The sequence below is a fragment of the Opisthocomus hoazin genome, chromosome 4, assembly GCF_030867145.1.
Source record: "Opisthocomus hoazin isolate bOpiHoa1 chromosome 4, bOpiHoa1.hap1, whole genome shotgun sequence".
Taxonomy (NCBI): Eukaryota; Metazoa; Chordata; class Aves; order Opisthocomiformes; family Opisthocomidae; genus Opisthocomus; species Opisthocomus hoazin.
In genome coordinates this window covers 61,924,394-61,950,714 of record NC_134417.1, presented here as the reverse complement: position 1 = coordinate 61,950,714, position 26,321 = coordinate 61,924,394, and the positions used below count along the sequence as shown (strand labels likewise).

The window sequence follows — 26,321 nt, the reverse complement described above, 5'->3', positions numbered from 1 at the left end:
CTAAGGAAAAAAAACATGTTGGGGTCTAAACCAAGAATGGAAGGACAAAAGCAACATGATAATGTATATCTAGTTCTCAGCAAACCTTTGTAGACTTTTGTGAGAAGGTGAGCAAATCTTTTGTGAGAGTTGTGTCAACAGATACTCAGGTCTGCTGAGCTACGTAATAATTCAGATACTTTAACATCTGAAAGCACCAGTCTTCATGGGTATAAATCAGCTTCTCTTCTACATGACAAATTGGTAATATGCAATGTGGGTATGATCTTTTCCTTTTATAAATAAATAATGCAAACAGATGAAGAGATCCTTATACATAGAAATCTGACTCAAAACTCCTAAAATATGTTTAGGAAGCAGGAATACAAGCCACAATCACCCAAAAATTGTTTCAGGGTGGAAGTAATTTCTGAAATTACAGAAGCATTATTGCAAACGCAAGGTAACCATTTATCAATAAGAGAGTTATGAAAATCAGATATTTATTTTCAGGCAACTCATATGTCAAGTTGCCCAAGGGTAAAATCACTTATCTGTGTTTAGAATTTCATTTTTCCTAAGCATATTTAGAAAACAGCTGTTTTGAAACTCCCTTTGCACACAGGAGATAAGGGGAACCAAAATCATTCTTAAAGTTTTGTATAAGAGCACACATAGTGTATGAAAGTCATTAGCTCGAATCCAGTTCTGAAAACCTGTTTACAAATCACAATCCCAGGGAGCGCTCATACAGGAGATGAACAATAAGTTGTTTCACAGCTCTCAGCAACATGTGTGTGAAAAGAGAGAAGTGGTAGAAGGTACTCAGAAAAGTGCACTGCCTTTTGTACCCACTTTTCTCAGGAAAATGACCTTCAATCTCCCACAATGCTGTTCCGGATTAGTCATTTCTCTACATCTTCTCCTGCTATTGATTATCAAATTTATCTATCCCATTTTTAACTAGCTATTACACACAGACTTTCCTCTCAGATCCAGAACCTTGTGAATCATTATAAATACAATGTCATAGAACATCTATAGCATTCCTTTCTCAAAGCATTCAGTATTTCTACAAAAGTAGTTAACAACCAGTAAGGCAATAATGTTGAGATGCCAAAAATCATGTTCAGCTCCTCGTTTACTCTAAATCAATATTAAGAAAAACGTAGGAGATGGCAACGTTATATCCGGTACAAATCATCACTTGGACAAAGCATAGCTGACTCTAGACAGAACCAAAGTACTTGTCTGAAATGTTTCCTTCTCTCTGAATGCCTTCCGCCTCACCGCCCCTCCTCCTGATGTTAAGACGTGCAGGCAGATGCCCTTGTCACTGCCTAGCTGCTCTATTTGCTTGGATTGAGTCTCACTGTGCTTAACTCTCACTCCAGATGATTCAGATTATGCCCAGTCCTACCTGAAACAAAGCAGGCAGCAATGAGCAGAATTTGCTAACTGATGTAATGCATATGCAGGTATTGAGTCACGCATCCTGGAAAAAAAGTTTGAGTTGACACATAAACACACAGGTAGTCTGCTTAGTGTGAAGATTCACACGACATACCACTTTCCTTTGCTGTTTTGTGTGCTGGCTCCCGCTTGAAGTAAAGAGTCCACCTCAAGGTCTCTCTCCAGCTGTTTAAAGCCCCCCCCCCCCCCCGAAACAGCTTCAGCAACCTGGCAGCTTTTTCTCTCCAAGATATGACTTTTCCGAGACAACTGTGTTCCACTGAAACAACCCTAAAACATAAGAGTGTGAAAGGCTCACAAACACAGAGCCAGGCCTTTTTTCCCACCAGGACTGAATCTCCATTCCCATAAGAAAAGCGTGGCTCCAGAATTCACTGCTTACAGGAATCATAGAATCGAATCATAGAATGCTTTGGGTTGGAAGGGACCTTTAGAGGCCATCTAACCCAACCCCCCTGCAATGAGCAGGGACATCTTCAACTAGAGCAGGTTGCTCAGAGGCCCGTCCAACCTGGCCTGGAACGTTTCCAGGGATGGGGCCTCCACTAACCCTCTGGCCAACCTGTGCCAGTGTTTCACCACCCTCATTGTAAAAAATTTCTTCCTTTTATGCAGTCTAAATCTACCCTGCCTTAGTTTAAAGCCATTACAGGAGCAGATACAAAGCTCTCTTAACTCCAAAGTAATCAGTTATGCACATACACACAACACAAACAAAAGCTGTGTAGTACACACAGGAGCAAGTTATTTCCGCCATGTTAATATACGAATTCATGAACATGACAGCTTTGGGTTCTCATAAAGTGTCTTAAAAACTTTTTATTATTTCAATTCATCACACACTAAAAGTACTCAACCAGCATAAATAAGAGTGAACCAGCCTTGAAAAACTGGCTGTAGCTTTTGCTCTGAACAACCCCTGACATATTTTGATGCTTACTTGGAGCTTGCCCAAACCTAGGTTTATGTGACTGGATTAATTCTGAGAAAAGAAGTCTCTTTCTGACTGGATTTATATAATCTGCATAATATTTTTTTCAGGTTAATTTTTTGTTGGAAGACAAACAGGAAACTACCAAGCATTTAACTGTTACAAAACTAGCTATCAAACCAAGACAGAAGTTTCAAAATTTTGAGCTCCAGGATTATTTAAAATGGCTTGAAGATCCCCTTTTAGCACTACCTCATCCTGCTATTTATGATCTGGAAAAAATCTGTTTCTTCATTGCCTTCTTTACAACTTCAAAGATATTCAATGAATCAACAGGGAAAGTGATCTCTTATTTGCTCAGTAAAATGTAAAAACATTCTTTACAGTTGTCATGTAACTAAAATTCCTTGAAGTTCATGTAATGTAGAGCTAAGTGTTTAGTAGCCCTCAAATTTTCCATCTTCCTGTAACAAGGTGCTTCAGCAGTTACATAAATAAACCATCTAAGGACATAATCCAAGAACCCTTATGCAATTTTTATTCACACATCCTTTAAGGTATACCTGTGCTTATTTAATCTAATGGGTTTTCCCCCTCTATTTCTCTTATGGATCAGCTTGAAAGTGGCAAATCCAGAATTCCATATCTGTGCAGAAGTCTACATGCTACCTAACTGATACAAAGATACAGGTGTGCAGATATTTCTTCATGTGGACAACCATCAGCCTTTATTGTTAATGATGGGTCATAAGTCTCTGGGAAACAAACAAACAAAAAGATGACAACTGGAGAAAAAAAAATAAAGAAAGATAAAGCTTGACCAGACTTTCTATCTTCTGCTTCATATTTCCTACACTGCCACCAGGTAGATTTAGAATATAGCATTTTCAGGAAACTCAACTGTTATAATGTCTCCTGTTCTCTGCAATTATTCCCACCATTTCATTATTTTTTCCTAATGACCGCAGATTATGTCTGTGATACAGTGGGACATAAACAGTTGTGTAGTGTCGACAAAAGTGCCTTTCAGGACTTGAAGCTACCAAAATCACATTTGAAACATCATCTCTAAGCACTTTCTCAGTGTATGCAGATTCATTTCAAGATATTTTGGCAAATGTAATTTGGAAACTAATCCCAGTTCTATAAACAAGTAGTTTATTTTGTGGGAATTGAACTGTTATACCTACAGCAGAGAGGTATGTGCCTTTCTTTTCCTCGCTTTTGTTTTGCTGTTGACAGAAACACCACTTACGTCGGATTAAACGTGAGCCAGAAAATACATATTGTCAACTGGAGTCCCAAGTTATTTCCCGAAGTTTTCCAAATTAGTTCTGGCATCTGGCACCACAGCAAGTGCCATACTGCTTTTGGTTTAGTTTTATACCGTTCTACCATGGGTCTGTTCTTACCTCTACCTGTCACTAGTGCAATCCAGAGATGAGAGAGTAAGAAAGAAAGGAAGAAGGGCAGCCCCATCCTACCCTCACATGAGCTCGTGTGATGGCGTAAGCTCCTGGCTCAGTACAGGGTGTGGTGAAGCACATCCCCCTGGATGTGCACAGCACTGTCCTCCTCTCTGGTTCCCTTCAGCCCTCCTTGTCAAGGCGGAGGCACTTCAACACTGTGCTGGGAGGATGCAAACACCCAGTCCATGGTGGAAAAGGGACAGATAAAGGAATGTCCCCTTAAGTCACTACTGGTAAAAACATGTAAATTTTTTTAAAAGTCACTATTAATAAACGTTTGGACAGGATACAGCTGAAGCCCTGTATTTATGTTCACAGTAATTACAAGAATAGTTTCTACCTTACTGTGAGTTCAAAATATGAAGTATTAAATTTGCTAGCAATAAAAAATTGAGTGGAATGTCAGCAGGAGTCTGAAAATAAGTGACTTAAAAGGATTTGGATAAGAACAAATTAAATGTTTTATTTATAGGACTAAAGGCAAAAAAAACCAAAATTACTGGCTTTGGATCCAAATCCAAGATAGAACTTTTACTGAAAATGTAATAATGCTGTTTTCCAACAAAGAAAAAATGTCTTTGGAAATACTGATGTTAAAGCTCTTAACAAGCATTAAATGATTCAGAAACAAGCATAAAAAAATGGAATGGATAAAGAAATATGAAAGGTTTTGCAACACTATTTATAAACTATGTTATAAAGCTGTCTTATTTAAAAAATCCCATTAGCTTTTGCTGGACCAGGGGTCCACCCCTAGTGAAGATTCATCAGATTTTCCTAAAAAAAGTCATCTTTCTTCTGTTATGGATGGTTCCTCTCGTGTGTTCAGCTTCCATTAGCAGTTTCTTGTAGTTTTCATATTCAGAGGTATTTGTGCAAGTCAATAGTCAGTTTTATTAGGAACAAATCTTGAAGACACTTTGCCGTAAATTTTTAACAGCAACATTTTCCTTCACTTTTATGAAGAAGTAAACTATAGTAGTTAACTTAACCTAAAAATGAGTCACAGAACCTAAACCCAAGATTTTTCTCCCTTCACAACAACTGTGCTCGCCAGTCAGAAGTTTAACTCACACAGCCTTTTTCAGCAGGTGAAGTAGCTCAGCAGAGAACAACCAGAATGGACTAAGGACTCTACTAGCTTTTCAAGACCAATTTTTCACATCGAAAAGAGGTAAAAGATAACACTTAAGCCACAGATTGTTGGGAAACAGAGATTGCAATTAAATAAATCCAGCTCAAGAGTAAAGAAAAAGCAGATGCAAACTTACACGTGAAAACACTCAGTGCTAAAGGCAGTCAATGCACAGAGAAGTACCCTGTGGAATGACCACCAAGTGCAGCAAGCAAAGGACCATCTAGTTCAAAAAGGGAGCCAGAGAAGTGTGGAGCTCAGAAATATGGCACCAGGCAAACAGCAGCTGACCCAATGGACGTCACAGACCTTGAAGAGCTTCCTGGAGACTTTCAGATTTCCTCTGTCCCTGTGAAACTGGCTTTCTTTAAGTAGTTTCCAAGGACCTGCAATTCATTCTTGGCTGGGCAAGCTCACTTTCACTGAACACAGTGATCTGAAGTTTGTTTGAATTCCTGCTGTGTGGAAATCTACTGTACTTTCTAGCAGGTGTGAGAACACTGAGGCTCCTTCAGTTGCAGCTCATTTCCACTTACTAACTACTTTATCTCCGTGGATGAAGCAAAAGTGACTTTTGTGTTTCCTGGCAGTCTGCTGCTTCAAAGAACCTAATAGTGATTTGTTTATTTCAGAGGAAATGGAGACCAGTCAGTGATGACAGATTTATTGGTTAAATGGACATCACAAAAAAAATTTCATGCAGTACAGGCTGGCTCTAACCACAGTATAAGAACTCATAGTAAGGGGTGATGTGCATTCCAGAAATCCAGTCCTATTTAATCCACTCCACTCTAATACGTACATTTATATAGCACCCTTCACACAATTTCCGAGAGTTCTGTAATAACCACTGTACTGAAAAATATCCAGGTATATTGATGGCCTACATTTAGACTTGAATATACAGTAAAAGGAGCCAGACTGTTGAGTATCTCCTGGCAACAAGTCCGTCAGTGACAGGCAAGAAAAAAACAGGTGTCCAATCTCTTCCAGTTAAATCTCAGGATAGAAGTTCTTAGTTCTGGAGAGACAATTCACAATATGGCAATTCACAATAGCTCCTAGCGGAGGTGAATTTTACGCTGGAGTAATAAAACATGAAAATGTATATGAATCTTTAGTGGCACCCAGTATAAATTGTACAATATGGCTGATCAAACTCAAGTTCAACAAGAGGAAAAAGCACACCGTTTTCAGCATGTGGTAGGTTTGCAATGCATGAAGGTTTACTTGAACTGCATGGTCTCAATGTGAAAAATAAGTACATAAAACATTGTAGAGCAAGATACTACCAGATTTATGTTGTTATAGTCTTCCAGTACCAACTGGCTGTGACAAATGCATCTGTCAAAGAAGCTAAAATAGATTTATGGATACCGTAGAGGAACCTGTGTTGAAAATCCCAGAAAACCTGACAATTGTCCATTTTCTATAAGGGTGAGGAACACTGATCAAGGCAAGCACTGAGATCCAGTCAGTCAGCAGGGCATTCCATTTTATCTGGATTCAATTTCAGAAAAATTTCTAGTTGAGGTCATGCATCAGCCAAACAAACGCACCATTTGGAAAGAAGCTGGAATATTTGTTGAGGCAGAGAAATCTATCTGTATATCACCTCTATACATATGGTTGGCTAAAGCACATCTGCCAATAATTGGCTCAAAAAATCATCAAAATGACAAAAATGCCTCTATTTAAGATGATAAAATAAAAAGTGTTATTTATCATTTGGAGCCACATAACTGCTCAAAAATACCTGGATCAGTAATTCACCCAGCTTTTAGTAACTGGAATTATCATTGCTTTTTGATTCCACCTACTCCCCAGTCTAGCCTGACATCCTGAATGGTTTAGCTCTGTTTATACAGAAGGAACTGTAAGCCAGTTTTGCCCATTTTACAGACTGAAGATCTGAAGTATGAAATAACTACAGCACTGTGTAAAGATTATTGAAATTACTCTGAAGGAAATTAAACTAGTGGGTCTACACAGGGACTCATCTAGGGCGTATAGTCAGGGTGATTTGCCCACAGTAACAGACTTGCTTCTCAGCAGGGGCAGTTTGCCTGGCAAAATCACGATGCTGACCCATATGTGCTAACTTCCAGCCCTGGATGCTGCTTGGGTGCTTCCGCACAATGTTCTAGCAGCCAAATTCACGCAAGTCTATGGCAGATTTGGAAACTCAACTTTTTTCTCCATGATTTTCTTCCAGTGTCTTATTTCAAAGCCACCCATCTTCTCTACTTTTGGGATGCAGGGTAGTATTGTGGCTTATTTTTTAAAAATTAGTCTTCTAAGCCCACTAATAGTCCACTGCTTTTAGTAATTATATCTAAATTTTAAAAACTCCTAATCATTCTTAAAAACTCCTAATCAAAGAATGAAGTCCAAAGGCACTTTTCAATCAAATACAACACCTTATACAGCCCACACAGCAAAAAAAAGGTCAAATGGTTTTTTTACTGTTCGTATTCGTGTGTGAGAGTGTGTGTGCATGTATACAGAACTTAAGTGAAACTAAAAGCCAATTTTTGCTGTCTTTATTTAAATATAAGAAGGCGTACTAGATGCGTTATTTCAGCTTGATTTAACCCAATCTTGCAATTACCTACACTATCACAGAATCACAGAATCACAGAATGTTTGGGGTTGGAAGGGACCTCTGTGGGTCATCTAGTCCAGCCCTCCTGCTGAAGCAGGCTGCACAGGACCTTGCCCAGGCGGGTCTTGAATATCTCCAGAGAAGGAGACTCCACAACCTCCCTGGGCAGCCTGTTCCAGGGCTCCATCACCCTCAGAGGGAAGAAGTTCTTCCTCATGTTCAGATGGAACTTCCTCTGCTTCAGTTTGTGCCCATTACCCCTTGTCCTGTCGCTGGGCACCACTGAAAAGAGTCTGGCCCCATCCTCCTGACAGCCACCCTTCAGATATTTGTAAGTATATATTAGGTCCCCTCTCAGTCTTCTCTTCTTCAGGCTGAACAAGCCCAGCTCCCTCAGCCTCTCCTCGCAGGACAGATGCTAAATATACTATAATACAGTAGCATATATTATGAACCTTAAAGTATAAAAGCACAATGATTTGCAAGCTTCCTATATTCTAGCTTCACTCATGAAATTTTCTAGGACTGGGGGCTTACTTTACAGAAGAAAGTGCACAGCCCTAGTGCACTTACAACTTTAAAATATTTTATATTTTACAGGATTGACAGTTTAAAGCAAACAAAAGCATATGACTGTACTGCATTTTAAGAGTACACTCTCTGGTTGAACTCCCTGAAAAATGTATTAGCAGAGCATTAGGTGCTGAGAAGTAGGTCCCCAGTATGAAAGCGATGTGAGGGACACATATTTTTAAAACTCAGGACATGCTGAAGTAGTTGCAGCCCTGCAATATTAATAATACATCTCTTAACTATAAGCAAATGCTTGAAGGATATAGATGAGAGACAATTATGGAATAAAATGTTTACAGTTAGAAGTTCTACAGCCAGGAAGAGATAGGCTAAATCCTAAAAGCTGCCTCAACACAAAAGGATCAGCTTTCAAGAAAGCTGCGCACCCGACTGTTACCATTTAGGCACCTAAATGAAGAACAATGGGAGCTGCTGGGTTCTGAGCTCTTTCAAGCATCTGGTCCAAATTCTTTCTTTCCATATGAATCAAAACAAATGTTTAGGCTACCAACTTTCCATTGCCCTTTCAGTTTAATGCCAGCTTTGCTAGCTTTTAAATTCCTTAGTATAATAAGGTGAACAATACACTAACTTTGCAAAATGCCCAGTTAGGGACCATTTGCAATACATATATATTTTTTTTTAGTCGTAGCAGACATATAGTTTGTACAAGATCATTGTAAAAATATATCTTTCAAAATAATATCTTTTGGAACAAGATTTTTTGGTTAAATGCTGTTAAAAGAATATGAATCCATCTTACTTGACTATTAAAAAGGGGTCACAGATTAACTCACAGATTTGAAGACAAAACAGAGTGAAAATCAGCAGAAAACAAAACACGGAAGCAGAAACAGTCAGAAAATTACCAAGTAAATTATATAAGAAAACAAAAAGGAGATCACATCATGATGTAGAAGTGGAATCAAAGTCAATGTGTGCTGTGCCACGCTGTGCTAAGAGAGGTTTTAAAGCTACATAATTTCTGCTGCTCAGGAGTCCTACAGTGGTGCGGAGCCTGATGCAGGAGCTGCAATGCTTTGCAAGAGCCCAGGATACATCATTGTGCCTGGACCCTGACACGTCCTCAGGTGGCTGAAGGCTGTGCTAAGTAGTCATAAGACTTTTAATTTAAATGTTAGAGAGCAACTATTGAGACAGACAGGCAAATGTAACTATGTGGTAGTGCCATACCTCTGCAACAAAAACAGGTGACGTAGGAAATGCACAGCATTGCCTGATACTAACGCTGGGAGAGTAAAGGTCCATTCCCAGCCCTCTTCCCACTATGGGAAAACCCGTTCTGCAGAAATGTGCAAATTAAAACATTTTAAGAAAGTCTCTGCATGAGAACACAGAAATTTTGCAGGCTTATCGCAATGAATACTGAAACATTCAACACTTTCAAGCAGGTTCATGAGTAAGTAGACTCAACGGGACAAAAGTAAAGAACAACTGGATATTTCATTTTACATTTACAACACACACAGCAGCAAAAGGAAACAGCAACTAGTGAAAACACAAAAGCATGGATGGAAATCTGTGGTTTTTTCTGACTTGAATGAAAGAAAGCTGCTTCAAGAAGCACGTAAATGGAGTTAGCAGGAAACATCTTTACTAATTTACATGAGCTAATTTAATAAAATTTGGGGGACGGAAAGAAACATACAGTCCGTTTTCAGCTTCTCCTATACCTAATTAGCATTCTTCTCATCAGATTTTCTTTTCCAAACTATGTTCAGGTTTAATGTTTCTACTGCTTTATGATTCCTACATAAATTATTTTCTGTAAGTGATACTGTGTTAAACAGCCATTATGACAAAGTTCCCTCTGACCTTCATTTGTAGAAAGAGGTTTTATTAAGAAAATAGAACAAAAAATTTGGAAAGAATGACTTGAAGATCAGAACAAAGACTCATGCCCACACTAACTAATCCTGTGTAAGAGGATGCATGAGAGTTGCCTTCCAATGCTGGAGGATGAATAGAAAGGATAAATTACTCAGGACTGTAGTAGAGCGTGAGGCAAGGTTCAGAACAAGAAAGTTTGGAGTATTTTAAGATGAGTATCAGGCCAAAAATTCCTGCAAGTGAGATTTATTTCACTATGGAGTCTGCTTCCCAAAACTGCTAATGAAGGCATGCTATTTTTTCAAGTCCAAATAAGCATTTAATAAATTAGTACCACGTTCGTGAACCATATACATAACTGGTTTTGTCACACTGAATTGAAAGAAATCCACCCACACTCAAGGCTTTTAGTCCTCACTGCTTCATCTGTCATTCATCTAATAAAAGAATATAAATATGGATTGCTGTTGGGGGGTGGGGGAAGAGTGTAACTTTTTCCCTGTAAATAGGATTCCTCTAGGTAAATTATAAATTATATATGACTTTTTAGCAAGGTGAGAAGAGAGGGGAAGAGAGTGAGAGAAGTGTTGTTTTTGTTTTCTCCTCTTTGTGAAGGCTGGAAGTGAGGTGAGGAGGGTAGTGGTGAAAGTCAGTATGATTACAACAAAAAAAGCTTTCAGCCATGACAGTTCTGCAGCATTCCCTGAAGGGGGGCAGCCTCTTGATCCTTTTTAATATCCTTATTAGTCTCCAGTTCAAGAAGCGTGTGTGAGGACATGTTTAACTGCCATTGAAGTCAATCGTTCTTAAGCATATGCTCAAATTTTTTCACAAATCAGGACTTTAATCTGTTCCTTATGTACATTTAGGATTACAGAGAAGTCTTCTGTTTTTGAAGTTGCTGGAAACATCAGCTTGCCGATGGGAGGTGGGGGAAGGGAGCAGGGCTCCATCATTTTCAGAAGTCTGCAACTTTCTTGTTTAATTTTTTTTCTAATTTTGATCAGAAAAGTATCTGTATACCAATTTTTAAAAAGCTTCTCAAATACTGTCTGTTAGATTCTGATGTGTGTTGCAGAAATGTGAGTTCCTGACACAACACACTTCTAGGTTTTTCTTAGTTATAAAGTCACAAATACTAAGGTTAGTGTCTTATTCTTCCCTCCTTCCTCTACAGAGTTGATAGAAGTCTTACCAAAACCCAAGGAGGTTTATTTGTAGTGAGGGGAATGAAGACTTGAGACAAAAGCTGTTAAACTGTCGCCATCCTACACTGCAAATACACCTCAATTCTGGCATCTAGTGCTTTTGGCTATTTCAGTCCTGGAACAGAACCCTCTTCACTGAGCCTGAAAGTTGTGCCAAACTGTATGGTGATTTTTGTGATATGGAAAAAAGCCAGCTGAGACTAGCCGGAGAGCAGCCAGTCTTGCGATCTGATGCTCGTATGTATTTATGTCTCCAGAGTTCAGGGTTAACATCTTCTCTAATTTTACCATGCACTCTATTTGCTGATATTACACTGAAAAACTCTGTTATTGAAAATAACTGCAAAATTGCCAAGCCCAAGCATTCAAAAGGTATCAGCAAGACTCCTGTACCTTTTCTTTTGTCTTCCTGCCTGCAGCTCCCTCATCCTCCCAAAACCATTTTTAAAACACATTTAGGAATAAAATAGCGCCGTATAACCAACTGCTGGTCCAGTCAAATCAAGTGGACTATGCCAGGTCACTGTCTGCTGTTATTTTAGATTTAATACACATGTGCACGCACACACTCACACACATAACAAATGTATGTTCATGTCTAATATACCAGTGAAATGGAATCACAAAAAAGTATTTCACTGTTTTCAAAATTCTTCTCACAGAAAACCAGAGTGAAAGGACAAATTGCCAATGCTATTTAAAGAGTTTACAAGCCCCTTCAAAATGAGACTTTACTTTCTTTGAAGCACATTCCTTCTGGCACAAGTAATTATTACCTAAAATCTTGGAATTAAAAGGTGCATTTTAAGAAAGTTAGATTCATTTTTTTTCACCCATTTAGCTTGCTTTCAAATACCCCCTTTTTACACCAGGGTCTGCTAAGCACTGGGTACATCACTGGTATTAAATATTAACCATCAGTATTGTCATGTCTGGGTCATGCTTGATTTCTGCATAGCTGTTTACAGAATCTGCTCGGTGGTACACACCCATCTGAAGTTAAAACCTCAATAAGAGAAGAGAGAGCACACGAAACGTCTTTTCTTTCTCCTTCTTTTTTTCCTATTTCTTCTCAGCCTTGCGCACTGTTCTTACACATCATAAATACATAGAAGAGCCATGGCTGACCTACAATTACCAAAAGCAAGTTCACAGTAAAACAGCTGATGGTCTGGGGCCAATAGGATAATGACAGAGTATTGCTTCTGGATGTTTCTTGCATGTACAGGAGCCGTACCAAAGACAGAGGAGAGTGTGAATGGAAAAAGGAAGAACACACTTAAGATAGCACAGAGAAAACATTGAGGTAGATAAGAAACAGGATCTGAAACATCGGCTGAGTAGCCGTTGGGCAACACTTGCAGGGAAATAAGTCTAACTCTGACACGATAAGCTAGAATCAGAAGAAGGATTCTAGGAAGGGAATTTCAAAAGGGTATGATTGAAAGGTAGGATCATTTCATCAGCTTTGGTTTTGGCAGTTAAAATAGGAGCAAAGAGAGGGCCAGGGCAGGAAAACAGGATTTGATTTCTGCTAAGTAGTATAAAAGTCACTTACAAAACAGTCTGAAAACATGTTGGAGAGAGAGAAGATTGACAAAAGCAACTTGCAAACTCTCAGGGCAAAGTAAGATCTTCTAAACCGTAGTTCTCACCCTGTTCATCCCATGGCCTTGTACTGAGGAAGCCAAGGACAAAGTTGTTTTGCCCCTGTAAAAAGAAACTTTGTGCTTACCCCGGGTCTCTTTTGTAAGCATTTTTTTTCTACGTCTGTGCATTCTTGCCCTGGAAGGAAACGAAATTCTGTCTGCTTTCATAAGGAAACCGACCTTAACTGCATAAAGCTAGCTCTTAGGCTTTATGGAGAGCAGAGACATACGAGACATTAAATGACACAGCAGGGATGGTGCAAAGGCTGATTAGTGAGACCTTCTTTTTGTGCTTGTTGTGCAACATGCTACACGCATTCCATGGACTTGCTTCACTTCCCAAACTTGCAGAAATACTCTTCCAGAGGTATTTAGGGAACATGTACCCCCCGCCAAATAACTTGTGAACTAGTAAGGCTCCTTGTAGGTTCATATGAACACCTCAGATAAGAGCAGTACTTCTTGCATTTCTAGCTCAGTGTGGATTTCATCTCCACCTTTTGTAATAAGAGTCTGCTGATATGTTAACAAGGGCCTTTTAATTAGTAGGCCAGCAATAACATGCAGCCAGACTCCACTATATGCGTAGCATCAAGCTTTCCACTTATCTACGTAATTAAGTCAACCATATGCTTCAAGGTTAACATGGATGCAGCTTTTAGTTTGTGTGAGTGTGAATTAAGACTATCAATTAGATGTGGAAACATGCTTGAAAAACACAGAGCAAGCCAAAGCCTCCATAAATAATATTTTTATGGTATCTACCCATATGTTGGGAAACTACAAACATTTCTTAGCTGCACACCATCGAGCTGAAGGAATCAATGACAGAATAGCAACCGACATGCCTGTGCTTATTTTCAACATTACACTGTTAATTCCACGAGAATTGTACACAGTAAACTAAGCTTCAACAGTGTTAAAGCATCAGTACACAGACCGGCAAAGCACGGAGCGACTTTTGCAGGAGGGAAGGAAATGGCTTTCCCAAGAACTTTGAAGGATTGGGTCATTCTGTAAGTTCTATTTCACCAAACATACTTCAAAACGGCTGGACGGATTTAGCCACTGTACTTGAAACACACAATCACTATCCAAAAAAAGTGTTTGTTTGGGTGTCATGTCTGGCAAAGCTCTGGTGATATGTTTTCAAATACAAAAACATTACATCTCTGATATTTCTCCTGCCAGCAGACTGCAAACTCGATTGGCGCCTTCTCTGCATGTCTAAATTTCAGTTTGGAACCAGTGAAATCAAGATAGCTTTATAGGGTTTGAATACTGTTAGATTTCTGTACATACCCTCATATTAAAGCAATAAAGATGTTTGCCTCATAAAGCTGTAGCAATGCATTGAAGTCTAAAAAGCAAAGGGGTCAGAATGAGCAGAGAAAAAAAAATAAAATGGAAAGCTAAAACAAAGCTACAGGAAAAATTGGCAGCATATTTCTTCATAATGTAAACCAATCCAAAATATTTGCACCCTTGTCTCCAGCTTTTTTCTCCTGTGCATATTCACAAATTTGTAATTTAAGTTGTTCTATTTACTACTTTTAATAATAATATATTGTTTCATAAAAAGAAGTAATATAGACAGAATAGTCACTCTTTTTATTGGCTCAGTAATATAATCTATTAGAAAATCATAGGAATTAAAGTGGCTATAGTACAAGAAAATATAATGCTGCGGATTCAAGATGCCTTATGGACAACTGCTAATGAGGCCTCCTATTTTCATCTGACTCTGCTCCCCTGATCCACAACTGTTTCATCTTGCGTTGCTAAACAGAATAACATTACCCAGCAGCACTGTTCTGTTTAGCACATCACTGCAGCTCTTTAGTTATTGGAGGTTAACATCTAATGGAGATCTGATTAAGGTAAAGGGTGCTATTTTTTGTTTTACAATAAAGAAAGTGCTTATTCTGCAAGGATAAATGGAAATTAAATTGATATACAAGCGTACACTCCTTCAGAAATGACTTGTGTAAAAAAAGAAAGAAAAGGAGGGAGGAAAGAGAGCCGGGAGTGAGACCATTAGTGTGTATTGTTCTAATGTCCTCAGGAACGCAAAGACTTCACACACAGCGGCTTGAGGTCATTGTGGTACTACAAAAACAAGAATATAGAAAGAAAAAAAAAAAGAAAAAATAACTTCATACTACTATGTCACTTCTGAGTCAATCAAATGAGTAACTCCAAACTGCAAAGGACTTGCAACGTTCTCAGTTCTCCCTAAGCCCTATGTAAGGCGAGTGTGACTCACGGACATTTACTATGTTTTAAAGCCTAGTTCAGAAAATATCAGTTCGAAAGGAGGGCACATGCCTTAGTCCCCATTAGACTGCTGTTTGCCTCTGACAGAAAATACTGTCTGGCATTGTAAGCACAAAGCTTTACAAGGCATCTTCGAGCGGTCAACATCGCCATAGCCACATGGGCTTCCATTCGCACTGTTTTTACCAGCTCAGTGTACCAAAGCCTCACAAAATATGCCATTATGTAGTTTATTAACCCCTCTGACTTCAGTTCTTTTTCCTTCACTAAACTAATTGATATTTTCATGAATTTAGGAGACATCTAGTCACTGTTCCTACCATTCTTTTTACAGTAATAAGCACATTTTAACAAGTAGGTTTTGATTGTCTACATATTCTACAAGGATAGGGTCTATAGTGTTCTGATATTCTTCACCAGCTGCAAGAAAATGAAAGGCTTGAAAAGCCACCAAGACCTGCATGCCTCTGAGGAGCCTCCCTCACCCTTTAAACACCCTGCCTTCCAAAGAAGTGCCCATGCACACACAGGGTACATTGCATACTTCTATAATATGCTGTTTTTTGCTTGGCAGGTAGAAAACCCCATGGTTCATTCAACTCTTTTCAGAGCTATATTGTCAGTTCACATATGTCCAACAGATTTTTTAGTATCTATTTTTAGAAGTACCAAAGTGGGAAACAGTATTTTCCACTTGGTAAATTGAAGTGACTAATACCCCCAGTTCACCAAAATGTGTAAACATACACTTGACTTCAGGTGTGTTCGTGTCAAAGTAATACGACTACTTCTGCTGTGAAGTCCTGGCTCCGCTCAGTAGTCAGCTTTGACTTCAGCTCACCCAAGATTTCATTCATCTCCCAACATACAACATTAAATGCACACTGGCATCATCGTAAGGTCACAGTCTAAGAGTTAAAACTCACAACGGTGGCGGAGGATACTGAAGTGCATCTAACACACTTAATGTAAGGCAGCATTTGTTCAGGCTCACTTGCTAAAAATAAAAAGTAGCTGTTAGAGATCTGAGAGAATGCAGAAGGAAGAAGGGTACTTTTAAAAGCCTGCAGTAATCTGTTTCAGTTTTAGTTTTTCATATCCTATTTGCTATAAAATAATGTTCAATCAACCAATTTTTCTCTAGTCCAAGAAGCAGCTTCATAAAAAAAAAAAAAAAAAAAAAAAAAAAGAAAGTAAGAGAGAAAAAAGATTACTTGGCTTCCAGTTAGGGTTTCATAATCCACTGGATTTTATTGGTTTAGTAAAACTACGCTTTTCCATCATAAATGAAAGATTTGACTCATTCCTTTGAGACTTGTTTCTTCTGCTGTTTGGGCAATTATTTTGTTTCATTTGTTGAAAAGAAAGATAAAAGGAAACATAGGTTTAAGTACAGAGTAACTTTTCTTTCAAATGACCGTTAAGTTTTCATGTATGTTTTCTTCTGTTTATGTATTTTAAGGGCCCCTTTTCCTACTACTGCAAAGTTTATTCAGCACAGGTAGTTTTCAACAGAAAGTTCAGACTGCTTTTTTCATTGTATTGAGCAAGAAGCTCCAGTGATTTCAGATCGCGTACTATTGAATGATTACATTCATCATTAAACAACAAAATATTCAGAACCCAATTTCCAAATGTGATTTCTGATTTTTCATTTTATGTATAATCATATGCCTATTTAGTAATGTGCATGACTTCCAGTCAAGTAACCTACCCCCAAAACTATTCATGAAATTCACAATTCCACACAGAAAATAAACTCATGTATCAAGTAGCGGGTAAGATACTGTCTTCTGTAGGTCCAAGATCTCAAAACGAAGGCCATCCTCCCTAATCTACAATGAATATTACCTCTTTACTATCATGGATGTTAACAAGTGGATTTTTGACAGCGTAAGTTGTCTATTTGTAATGTTTAGCAGAAGACTTCAGAAGCAGCTTTTCGTGTATGGCAGTGAACTCTCTACTACTATATGCTGTTATATTAATAATTTTTTGTTCGACTTTGTATCACTCGGTGAATTCTAGGATACAGTGATGCAACTCTGCACTAGTGGTATTACAGATAGATATGTATTAAATTATTAGAGATTGAATAACATCAGTGTGATTTAAATTTTTTTTCTACTAAAATATTATTTCAAATGGATAAGGTTTAGGTAAATATATCAAAGACGTAGATTTTGTAATATATATTGATAAATAACAAGGACAACAAATGCTAGAAAACGAAGACCGCTGGCAGCAGTGGTTTTTTAAACAAGCATTCCTTCGCTGTGTTTGCCGCTGGAAGATTGCGAGACAGCGTATCACAAAAAGCTACGCACCAGCACGGCTAACTGGTCCATCTCCTTCTCCCAAGCTAAGCTACGTTCAACATAAAAACACACGTCTTGAAATCTGGGGCCACCAAAAATCAGTGGGAGCTTTTTCACCAATATCTTCCAGGTGAAACTTCTCTTAGCATGTACGTTTATAAACCATTTATTTTAATAACTTTTTTTAGTGATTCAAATACCTAAAATACATACAAGACAAGACTGTGTGCATCCAACACAATTACATCAGGCTATTTTTTAATGCAAACTTTTGTTAAATACAATAGAAAAGCAGCTATCTGGTCATCAAAGACCCCAGACAGTCACTGCAGAAGCCAAATGACTTCTTGCTGTGCACACCTATGCAGCCACGCAAGCTGATGCTGGCAAAAGTGATGCGATCACCCTGCTGAGTAGCGAGAGGAAGGTTTTTTCCGTGGGGTAGCTGCGTGCCATGTCACTCCTACCCTGCCACCAGCAATACTTGAGAAATGGTGATGCAGATCTGTAAGTCTTTAAAGCCTACTAAAAAAAGCACACGCACGCACACACCCATGCACACACAGCTTTTCTTTAAACAAAAACTTGCAGTACTTTAGAAATGGAAGGAAAGCACTGGTATTGCCATTGTATAGGTTGGGGAAACAGACATAAAAGGATAGGGTATGGGCTTGAGACAGATCGTAAGGCTGGCTTCTATGCCCGGCTGTGCACTGACATAATGAAGGAGCCTCAAGCACGGTTTATCAAACTTCTCTAACACCACACTATTTTAGTTAGAAACCTTATTAGCGACATATGCAAGTATTTATTTTTTAAAAATATGACTTTCCTTTCGTGTCCTTTCAAGTTGCATTCTTAAGTGTATTAGAACAAGGACACAGAATAACACATCAAAAATAAGGATTGAACCCAACCCCATCATAACTACATTTTACTGATGGATTAAATCTTTGCTCATTCCAGCATACAAATGTGGATTTATTTCGCTTCCTTTCCCGAGACTAGCAAAACTGCTTGGTAGAATACATTTTGCTGCTGAGAGAAACACGCTACAGCGACCATTCATACTGCCGTGTAACATTGTATTTGCTGAAAGCACTAATCTGGTGAGCAACATCACATTATTAGCAGACAGCAGCAAAGATAATGTTGTCACCTTCCCTTGAATTTCAAGACACAGAGCTCAATCCTACTCTTGAGAACTTCAAAGATACAGCATATCAAGTCATCACATCACTAAAGAATGAGTATTTCCAAACGACAAACTCTATGTAGATTAACAGGCTCAAGTAAAAAGTACTTATTAAATAACTAGCATGTCTACAAAGGGCAACAAGTCTGACAAAAAAATCTGGAATCTGATTACTTACTGTGCAAAATACTCGAGACGTTATACTAGGTATGTTAGGACAAGTTTTATCCTAGGATGTTAAAACCAATGGAATTAAAATTCAATTTATATTTATCATGCTCAACTGGCAATGCTCGAACAGTCAGGCAATCCTAACATTTTACAAAAAAATGTCTGCAAGAATTATAAAGCATTTTTCTTTCCCTACCATGCAACAGCATCTCGAAAATCCTGAAAGGTAACTACAACCATGATTTTTTTGGAAAGTTTCAGTGAAATTTTCTCCAGATATTGCCAGAATGTTTGAGTCTTTAATCCCCATGTGTCCATATCTCCTTCTGCGTTTCGTTCTAGTACCACACTGCTTACTCATCCAGACCCGTCGGTGACTTTGCTTTGAAGACTGGGATCCTTGCTAGTGCTTAATACCAAATAATAAAAGAATAACATGCAATTACATATCTGTGCCAAGGATTTAAAACAGAGTAACAGAATTAAGCTCCAAAGGCTTAAAAACCCTTGAGCACTTCAGCAGTTCCACTAGAGTCAATAGACCTTCTCACAAAAACATTTGTGCTCCAGTGAACTTCTGGATTGGGATCCCGATGTTTCTAAAAAGGCGGGTTGGGGTAGGGGGAAGTGTAAATCCTACTGAATGATATATATAAACAGACAGAAATACATAATTAGAGGTCATACTTATTTCTGTCCACACAAAATTACTCCTTGGCTATGGGTAAAGAATTCTGAGAATGTATTAGTAAAACAGTGTTTAAAAATTGCACAGTCCTAGAAAAGTTCCTGATTATATTTCCTGAAAGCAGAAGTGAACGTATTGCAAGTTTTCATCTACTAAACAATCCAGCAAGCAGCCACTGGGTAGCCCAACATTTGCTAAGCAATTGGCCTTAAAGATTTTCTCCTAAAACTATGACTGTTATTCATCATATTTTGAATTTCCTTCATTTATGAAACCTACAGAAGTGTTTTTTTGTTGTTGTTGGATTTTTTAATGTTAAGTGATGCTTGGTTTCTGGATGCCAAACAAATTAACTCTTTCCAGAAAAACTGTGCTTTATTGTGTATTTTTTCTTGCTTCCGTTTACAACCACGCTGAAAAGCACAGACACATTGATGAATCAGTTACACCGTTCTTTCTGACTACAAGTGTGCAGCTCATTTTTCTTACTGATGTGTTTCAGAAACACAGAAGTCCTCAAAACCCGTGATTTTGCAGTATTTGTAATCATTTATCAAAATGACCTGCTTTTTAGAGACCATTTCAAACATGTACATATGATTTATGATATTTAGATGTATTTAAAATAAATTCCCTGGAGATGTAACTTTTTACGTCTTGCGTGTCAAGAATAGGTAGGTTATAAAAGATGTTAAAACACTGGAAAAAAGAGTATTGTTTTCTTTTTGTGTGATTTGTCAATGAACAAAAACCAGCAGAACAGCTATTGAAACACTGGATTCCTGAAATGTTTTTGTAGGTTTAACAGCAGTGCTTCTATATGATAGTATTGTAAATACAGTCAGAAATATGAATAGTTGTTATTACCTGCTAGGCTTTCCTTGGAAATTTGCGCCATATAAAAACATTTTTTCTATGTCAAACTTTAAAAAAAAAAAAAAAGCTTCTCATGCCTGGGGGGGTGAGTGTTTAATTACATTAGACTTTAACTGGAATCAAATTGACTTATAACATATATTTATCTATCGCAATTAAATGTTTGAAAAGCTGTAGCGCTTAGAAGGACTCCTTCAATGGTACTCAGCCTCCCCTGGTCTTTTCAGCACAATACGGATATTTTTTTCGCCATAGTATTTTAGGGTTCCTTAAGGCTACCAGGTTCACTTCCTTTTCACGTTTCTCAGTAAACCTAGATCACTCTTTCTGTATAGGCGTTAATATGCTTTTCTCCTGACTGAAGTTTTAAGAAACCTCGGACCTAAGTAAGCCAAGCGAGCCAATCGCAGTTGTAATTTTGCATTCAATGTGTTCTGCATCGTCAAATCGTTCTGCAATCAAAACCTACGCTATAAAAACCAGAAATAAAACAGCCTCAAAAGTCACAGGCAAGTAATGAGAAGGGGAGGCATTAGAAAAATCCAAAATATTCCATATAGAACAACTCGTACCACAAAGCAACAAAGCGCTCCAAGAATATGTTTTTTATACGCTCAGCATGGTTTACATCCGCACCTCATTAGCGTACAGATAATTCTGACCATTAGTGCGCTTTAAAATACGCGATTTTATTTGCAACCTATCCTCAAACTCAGTATCAGCTTTTTACTCCTACATCCTTGACGTACGCAGAGCTGAGTTACAAAGGCAAGGATGCAGATGCCATTAGTCACTGCAAAACGTTAACATCTAAAGATTTGTGTGCATCACTCCTCAACTCGCAGGCTAGTTTCCTGACCCACTTCTGGGCCTACGCAGGTTGAAAGGAATGTTCTGAAGATAGTGAGAGAGCGGCTACAAAACCTGGAGACACCGACAGCTGCAGCACGCAGGAGGCAATGACTGAGCAGGCAGTATTTCCCAGTCCTTTACAACAAGAACAGTTGGCAATTTCACCCTGTTCTGTAGCAGCCTATTCAGTATCTTCAAAGGCAGTTTCCCAAACTGCTTAAAACCTGGGTTAGGGCAAAAGAAAACTGTAAGTCAGACAGTTTTTGAAAGCACCGTGAAAGCCCATTTCACCTTGCTTGCTCAATCCCAAACAAAAGTATAAACGAGCATAGCAGCGTAAAGTATTTCTCTCCTCCCATTCCCCTGCAATATGTGAATTCCAGTGAAAAAGAGCAAGCACGGGGACAAACACACAGTTCATCATCCAAAATTTTGCTCGCCCTCTGGATTTTTGGTTATCATTTTAAAAAGTTACACTCCCACCATCATAGCAAACGGGTAAAACGGGGTATCTCTGCTGGTACATTCTGGGAGTATTTGCGTGGCTGGGCAACAGCTACTAGTTTGAGAGATCAATGATCCAGGCAATGTTCACATTTCACTTTCTTTAAACTATCTGTAAACTCTGCTTTATGAATCAACGTTCCTGATCTTAAACACTCAGAAATAAAAGCAGAGTAGAGCAAGAAAGGGGTAGCCTAAGGTTAATTCAGCTCTGAAATGCGGAACAGATTCAGTGCTCAAGGAAACACTGAACATTCTGTGGCTTGAAGTGATATGCTTAAGAAGAGGAAATATATCTGTAAATAAGCAAGAGCATTAATAATTGTCTCAGAATTCCGGCACTGAAACTTACACGGTGTCTCTTCACTTCTTAGTTATTTACTATTACGATTTTATACAAACACCTATTGAAGTAGTTCCAAGTGTGATAAATATGTCTCCAAAACGTGGGGAAGGCGTGGACGAAATTCTTTTGAGTACAGTAATTTGCTTAAAAAAAAACAGATCAATGAGAAATAAAGGGTATGGTTTTTAATCAAATGAGGGGCAATTATGGATGACAAATAAGAAATGTGGCAACTTAAAAATAGTTCTTGCTGCCATACATTAGAAGGGCATTAAATATCTAGCACCAGAGCCCAGGATTAATAAAGGGGTGGGGTTAAATGTTCAGTCCAAAACTCAGGCTTTTCCCAAAGAAAAACCATAGATACAGCAGCTACCCACTTGCTGGCAAAAGACGCCTATTTTCAGTTTGACAGATTCACAGTCGTGTGAACGGCCGTAATATTTTCCTCTTAGTGGAAGGGATGAGGAAGTAGTTACCTGCCTTGAGCTTCAGAAAGCCTTAGGAAGTGGGGTTCGGAGCACAGCGCAAGATAAGCGCAGCCATGGCTAAAGGCTCGAACCCTCTCCCACCGAATCCAGTGGAAGACTCCAGTCACTTCAGGGCAAGGTTTGGGACGTTCCCCACTGTCTTTTTTTTGGTTTGCATCGCAAACTGCAATAAACAGAAAGCGATACAGATACTTCCCTGATAGTGAAAGGGAACCATTTCCTTTTTTCCTTGAACTTTAAATAGACAGGCAAATACAATGAATCCTTTACACTGACAGGCATCCAGTTATTTTCCCAGTAGTAATGGGGACTCGAATTTTAGCATTGCTCGTACACCTCACGAAATCAGAGAATTTCTTTCATCTGGTAAAACATAATGAAGATGCAACCACAGATTTCGCTACCAGTGCTTTAACTAAATACGGCTTTTAATCTCGGAAGAGTTTTCAGCCCATATACAAGCTTGTGTAAGACGAAATTCAGTTAAACCCGTCCTGAACTGATGTAAATGTTTCTTAATGTAACTGACAATTAATAAAATGGTGATATCCTTGAGGGTTATTTATTAAAACAGATTCTGTTGCTTACCGCTTTACCGAGCTCACAACATTTTGAGTGAAAGAGGTCACAGTTTCAGTTCTGAACTTCATAAATATCTGGAAAAGCCTTTCGCTTTCTCTTCCTCGATAACAAACAATTCGCTACGCCTGCTTGTCAGTTTTCAAACTGTTGAGCTCTCTCTTTTTCAAGTGCCTCCGGCCTCTCTCAGTATATTTTTGATGACCCCCTGGTTTACGTGCGCTCTTAACGGAAGTGCCATCAGTCGCGTTCCCTTCGCCAAGTGGCTTTTGTCAGAGCGGGACTTCGACAGGCTTGGCCAGTTTAAAAAGCGGAGATTATGTCAAGTTTTCTCGTGCGCTCAGCGATGCCAGATCATCGCCCTGGAATGACTGCGGGTCTGTATGTTTTTACGCTCGTCTTTAAGAACTGCAGTGATTTCTAAAAGCCAGACAGCTCCTTCTTTCCCTCCGCCCCCGCCAGCAGCAAACCGAAGAGGAGCAGCTTTCGAAAACCCCGATTCACCCGTCGGCTTCACAGACTCCGAACGTTGCCCCCTGCGCGCCGAGGACGGGGTGCAGCGAGGCGTGGGCCCCTCCGCCGAGCCCGCCGCCCAGGGCCGCGCTCCCAAGCGCTGCGCAGCGGGCTCGGCACCGCAGGGCAGGAGCGCGCTGCGCTCTGAATTTCGAAGCAGAGGTGGCGGATCGGGCCGGGGGGAGGGGGACGCGGGGCCAGATGCTAAAATCCTCACCGAAACTACAAACGCTTCTCTACCCGGCCGTAGGAAACTCTCCCCCGCCCCCGACCCCCACCACCTTGGTTTCGTGCTCCATCACGTGCTGGGTTTTTCCTTTTTATTTTCTTCCCCCGTAGCCCTAATCAAGCTGGCTTTAATGACGGAGAGCCCGAGAGCGCGCTCGAGGAAAGGAGGGACCCGGCAGCCCGGTGTCAGCGGGCCGAGTCGCGGCGGGGTCCCGGGGCCCGGCAGCGCCGCTCCCCCCCGGCACCCTCCGCCCCGGGTGTCCCGCCCCGCCGGGGGGAAAGCGTGAGCCGTTACCTGAGCTGTCGCTTTTCCTTTTGCCGGACCTCTTCTCTGTTTCCACCGGGGACAGAGCCTGCCTGCCATAGTCCCCTGGCGCGCACGCTGCCCCCGTGGGGGTGTTAGTGCCCAGGCTGGAGGAGTTTGAACACAGGACGGGGGGGCTGCTGCCCAGCTCCGGGGGTCCTCCTGAGTCGGGCTGAAGGCAGAGGCTGTGCCTGGCCGCGGCGGGAGGAGACGACATCTGAGGAATGTGCCAGTTCGTCTGCAAAGCCTGGTGCTGCTGTTGCTGGTGGTGGTGGTGGTGGTGATGGTGATGGTGGTGGTGCCCCCTATGATGCTGGCTGGCAAACATGCCCTCCTCATTGGGGTATCCCGCTATTATGCAAGAGGAAGAAGAAGAAGACAGATCAGGGTAGGACATGTGGTCGGATCTTCCATGCAGGGCAAGAGAAGACTGGGAGAAAGGGTGCAAGCTCTGCGCGGTGGCATGGGGGCTGCGCAGGCAGCCAAAGAGTGTGTGATCCATGGCATGCAAGTCTCAGCTTCCAGGCAGGAGAGTTTAGGAAAGATCCAACTTCACCACCCTTTGTCAACTTTCACTTGTAAACAGAGCGGGGCTGGGGGTTGGCTTGGTTTTTTTTTTGCCCCCCCCCCCGCAAAAAAAAACCCGGCAGGGACAGACTGTGCAGCAGGCGGCTGAGCTCAGATAATCCAGGTCTTTCGCCCTGGCGGCCAGTCCCCGCTGCGCCAGGCGCTCGGACCTAGGCGAGCCTCTCCCCGCGCTGCTCGGGTGTCGAGGAGCGGCGGAGGCTGGAGCCAACAGAAGGTGGTCCCGGAGAACTGCTCGGAGGGGGAAACGGCTCCGGGAGGTTATAAATACAGTAGTGTGTAACGTGAGCTGGGGGCTGGCTCAGCGGCGCGGCGCTGACCACATGCGAGCTCCCTCCGCACCGCCAGCGCCATCCCCGCGCCCAGCCGCTCCGTCAGCGGGCGGCAGCGCCGGGCGGCCGGGGCAGCGGCGGGGGGCGGCTCCGAGGGGGGGGGGGAGCCGCCTCCTGCCCTGCCCTGCCCGGCCCGGCCCTGCCGCCGGGGCCGCGCGCCCGCGCCCCCCGGGCGGGGTTTGGGGGGGTGTGGGGGCGGCTGGCGGCGGTGCCCCCGCAGGGCCATCACCGCCCCGTCGGGGCTGGCGGGGCCGCTCGGGGTGCCGCCGCCCCCGGGGGAGCAGGCCCGGCAGCGCCATAGAGACGTGGAGCGAAACCCGCAGGGTCTGCTCGGGGGCGGGGGGCGCTCGGCTGCGCCTCACCTGCGCGCCCAGGTGGGAGCGCGGGACGGGTGCGGGACGTTCGCCCGCTCGGCGCCGCACCCAGCGCCCCGGCTGCCCGCACGCACCCCGCCCCGCATCCCCCCTCCCCGCCCCGCAACGAAGCCACCGGCGCGCACCGGCCCTCCAAGCCCGGCCGGAGATAGAAAAGTTCCCCTCCCTGACCCCCGCCCCCGCAAAGCGAGAACCCGCGTGAGTTTTATTCCCCGTATCTTCGTTTTCTTCCTTTCTGTCTTTAGCGGCTCAAGCGGGACAACCGAGGGAGTCCGGGCTTGGCTTTTCTTGTTTTGTTTTTAACATGCCCGTAGTGGAATTAACAGCAGCCACGCAGGCAGCTGTTAACTGGTTTAAATCAGGATAACGCATTTATTGATCACCGACCAAAGAGGTGCCCGCTGCGGAAACGTTTGTTTTCTTGGCCCTTCCTCCTCGCTCTACCTTCCTCCTCCTCTCCCAAATCCAAATTAAAAAAAAAAAAAAAAAAAAGAGGAAAACCATCGCGCTCCTGCAACTTAAGTCTAAATTCTTGGGTCCATGTGCGAAAGATGAAATGAATTTCAATTGCTATTGGAAAAGAAATCATGAATTACATGAGATTTGCAAGAGCTAGTTTCTTAAACGGAAATTGAGTCCTATTTTGTGGGAAATTAGTTTTGCAGACTTTCTAAAAAAAAATCTTAAACTTTTGTTCAGCAGCTGCTCCACTTTTCCCTGCAGTTTCAGACTGAGCTGGAACCTGCAGCAGTCTTTCGACGGTAAGATTTTTTTTCCCCCCTTTTCTGACATCTAACGCTTTTTTAAAAAATTGT

The 26,321-nt window shown here is 41.1% G+C and overlaps 1 protein-coding gene across 1 annotated transcript in view; it reads right to left on the bottom strand.

Annotated features, from left to right (window-relative positions):
• MEOX2 (mesenchyme homeobox 2) overlaps positions 1-25,020 on the bottom strand; it is a 54,599-nt gene extending 29,579 nt beyond the window's left edge. Inside the window, exon 1 of the mRNA XM_075417465.1 lies at positions 24,207-25,020. Coding sequence (XP_075273580.1) covers positions 24,207-24,717 — 511 coding nt within the window. The 5' untranslated portion in view covers positions 24,718-25,020. The remainder of the gene's footprint in view (positions 1-24,206) is intronic.
• Between the last annotated feature and the right edge of the window lie 1,301 nt (positions 25,021-26,321).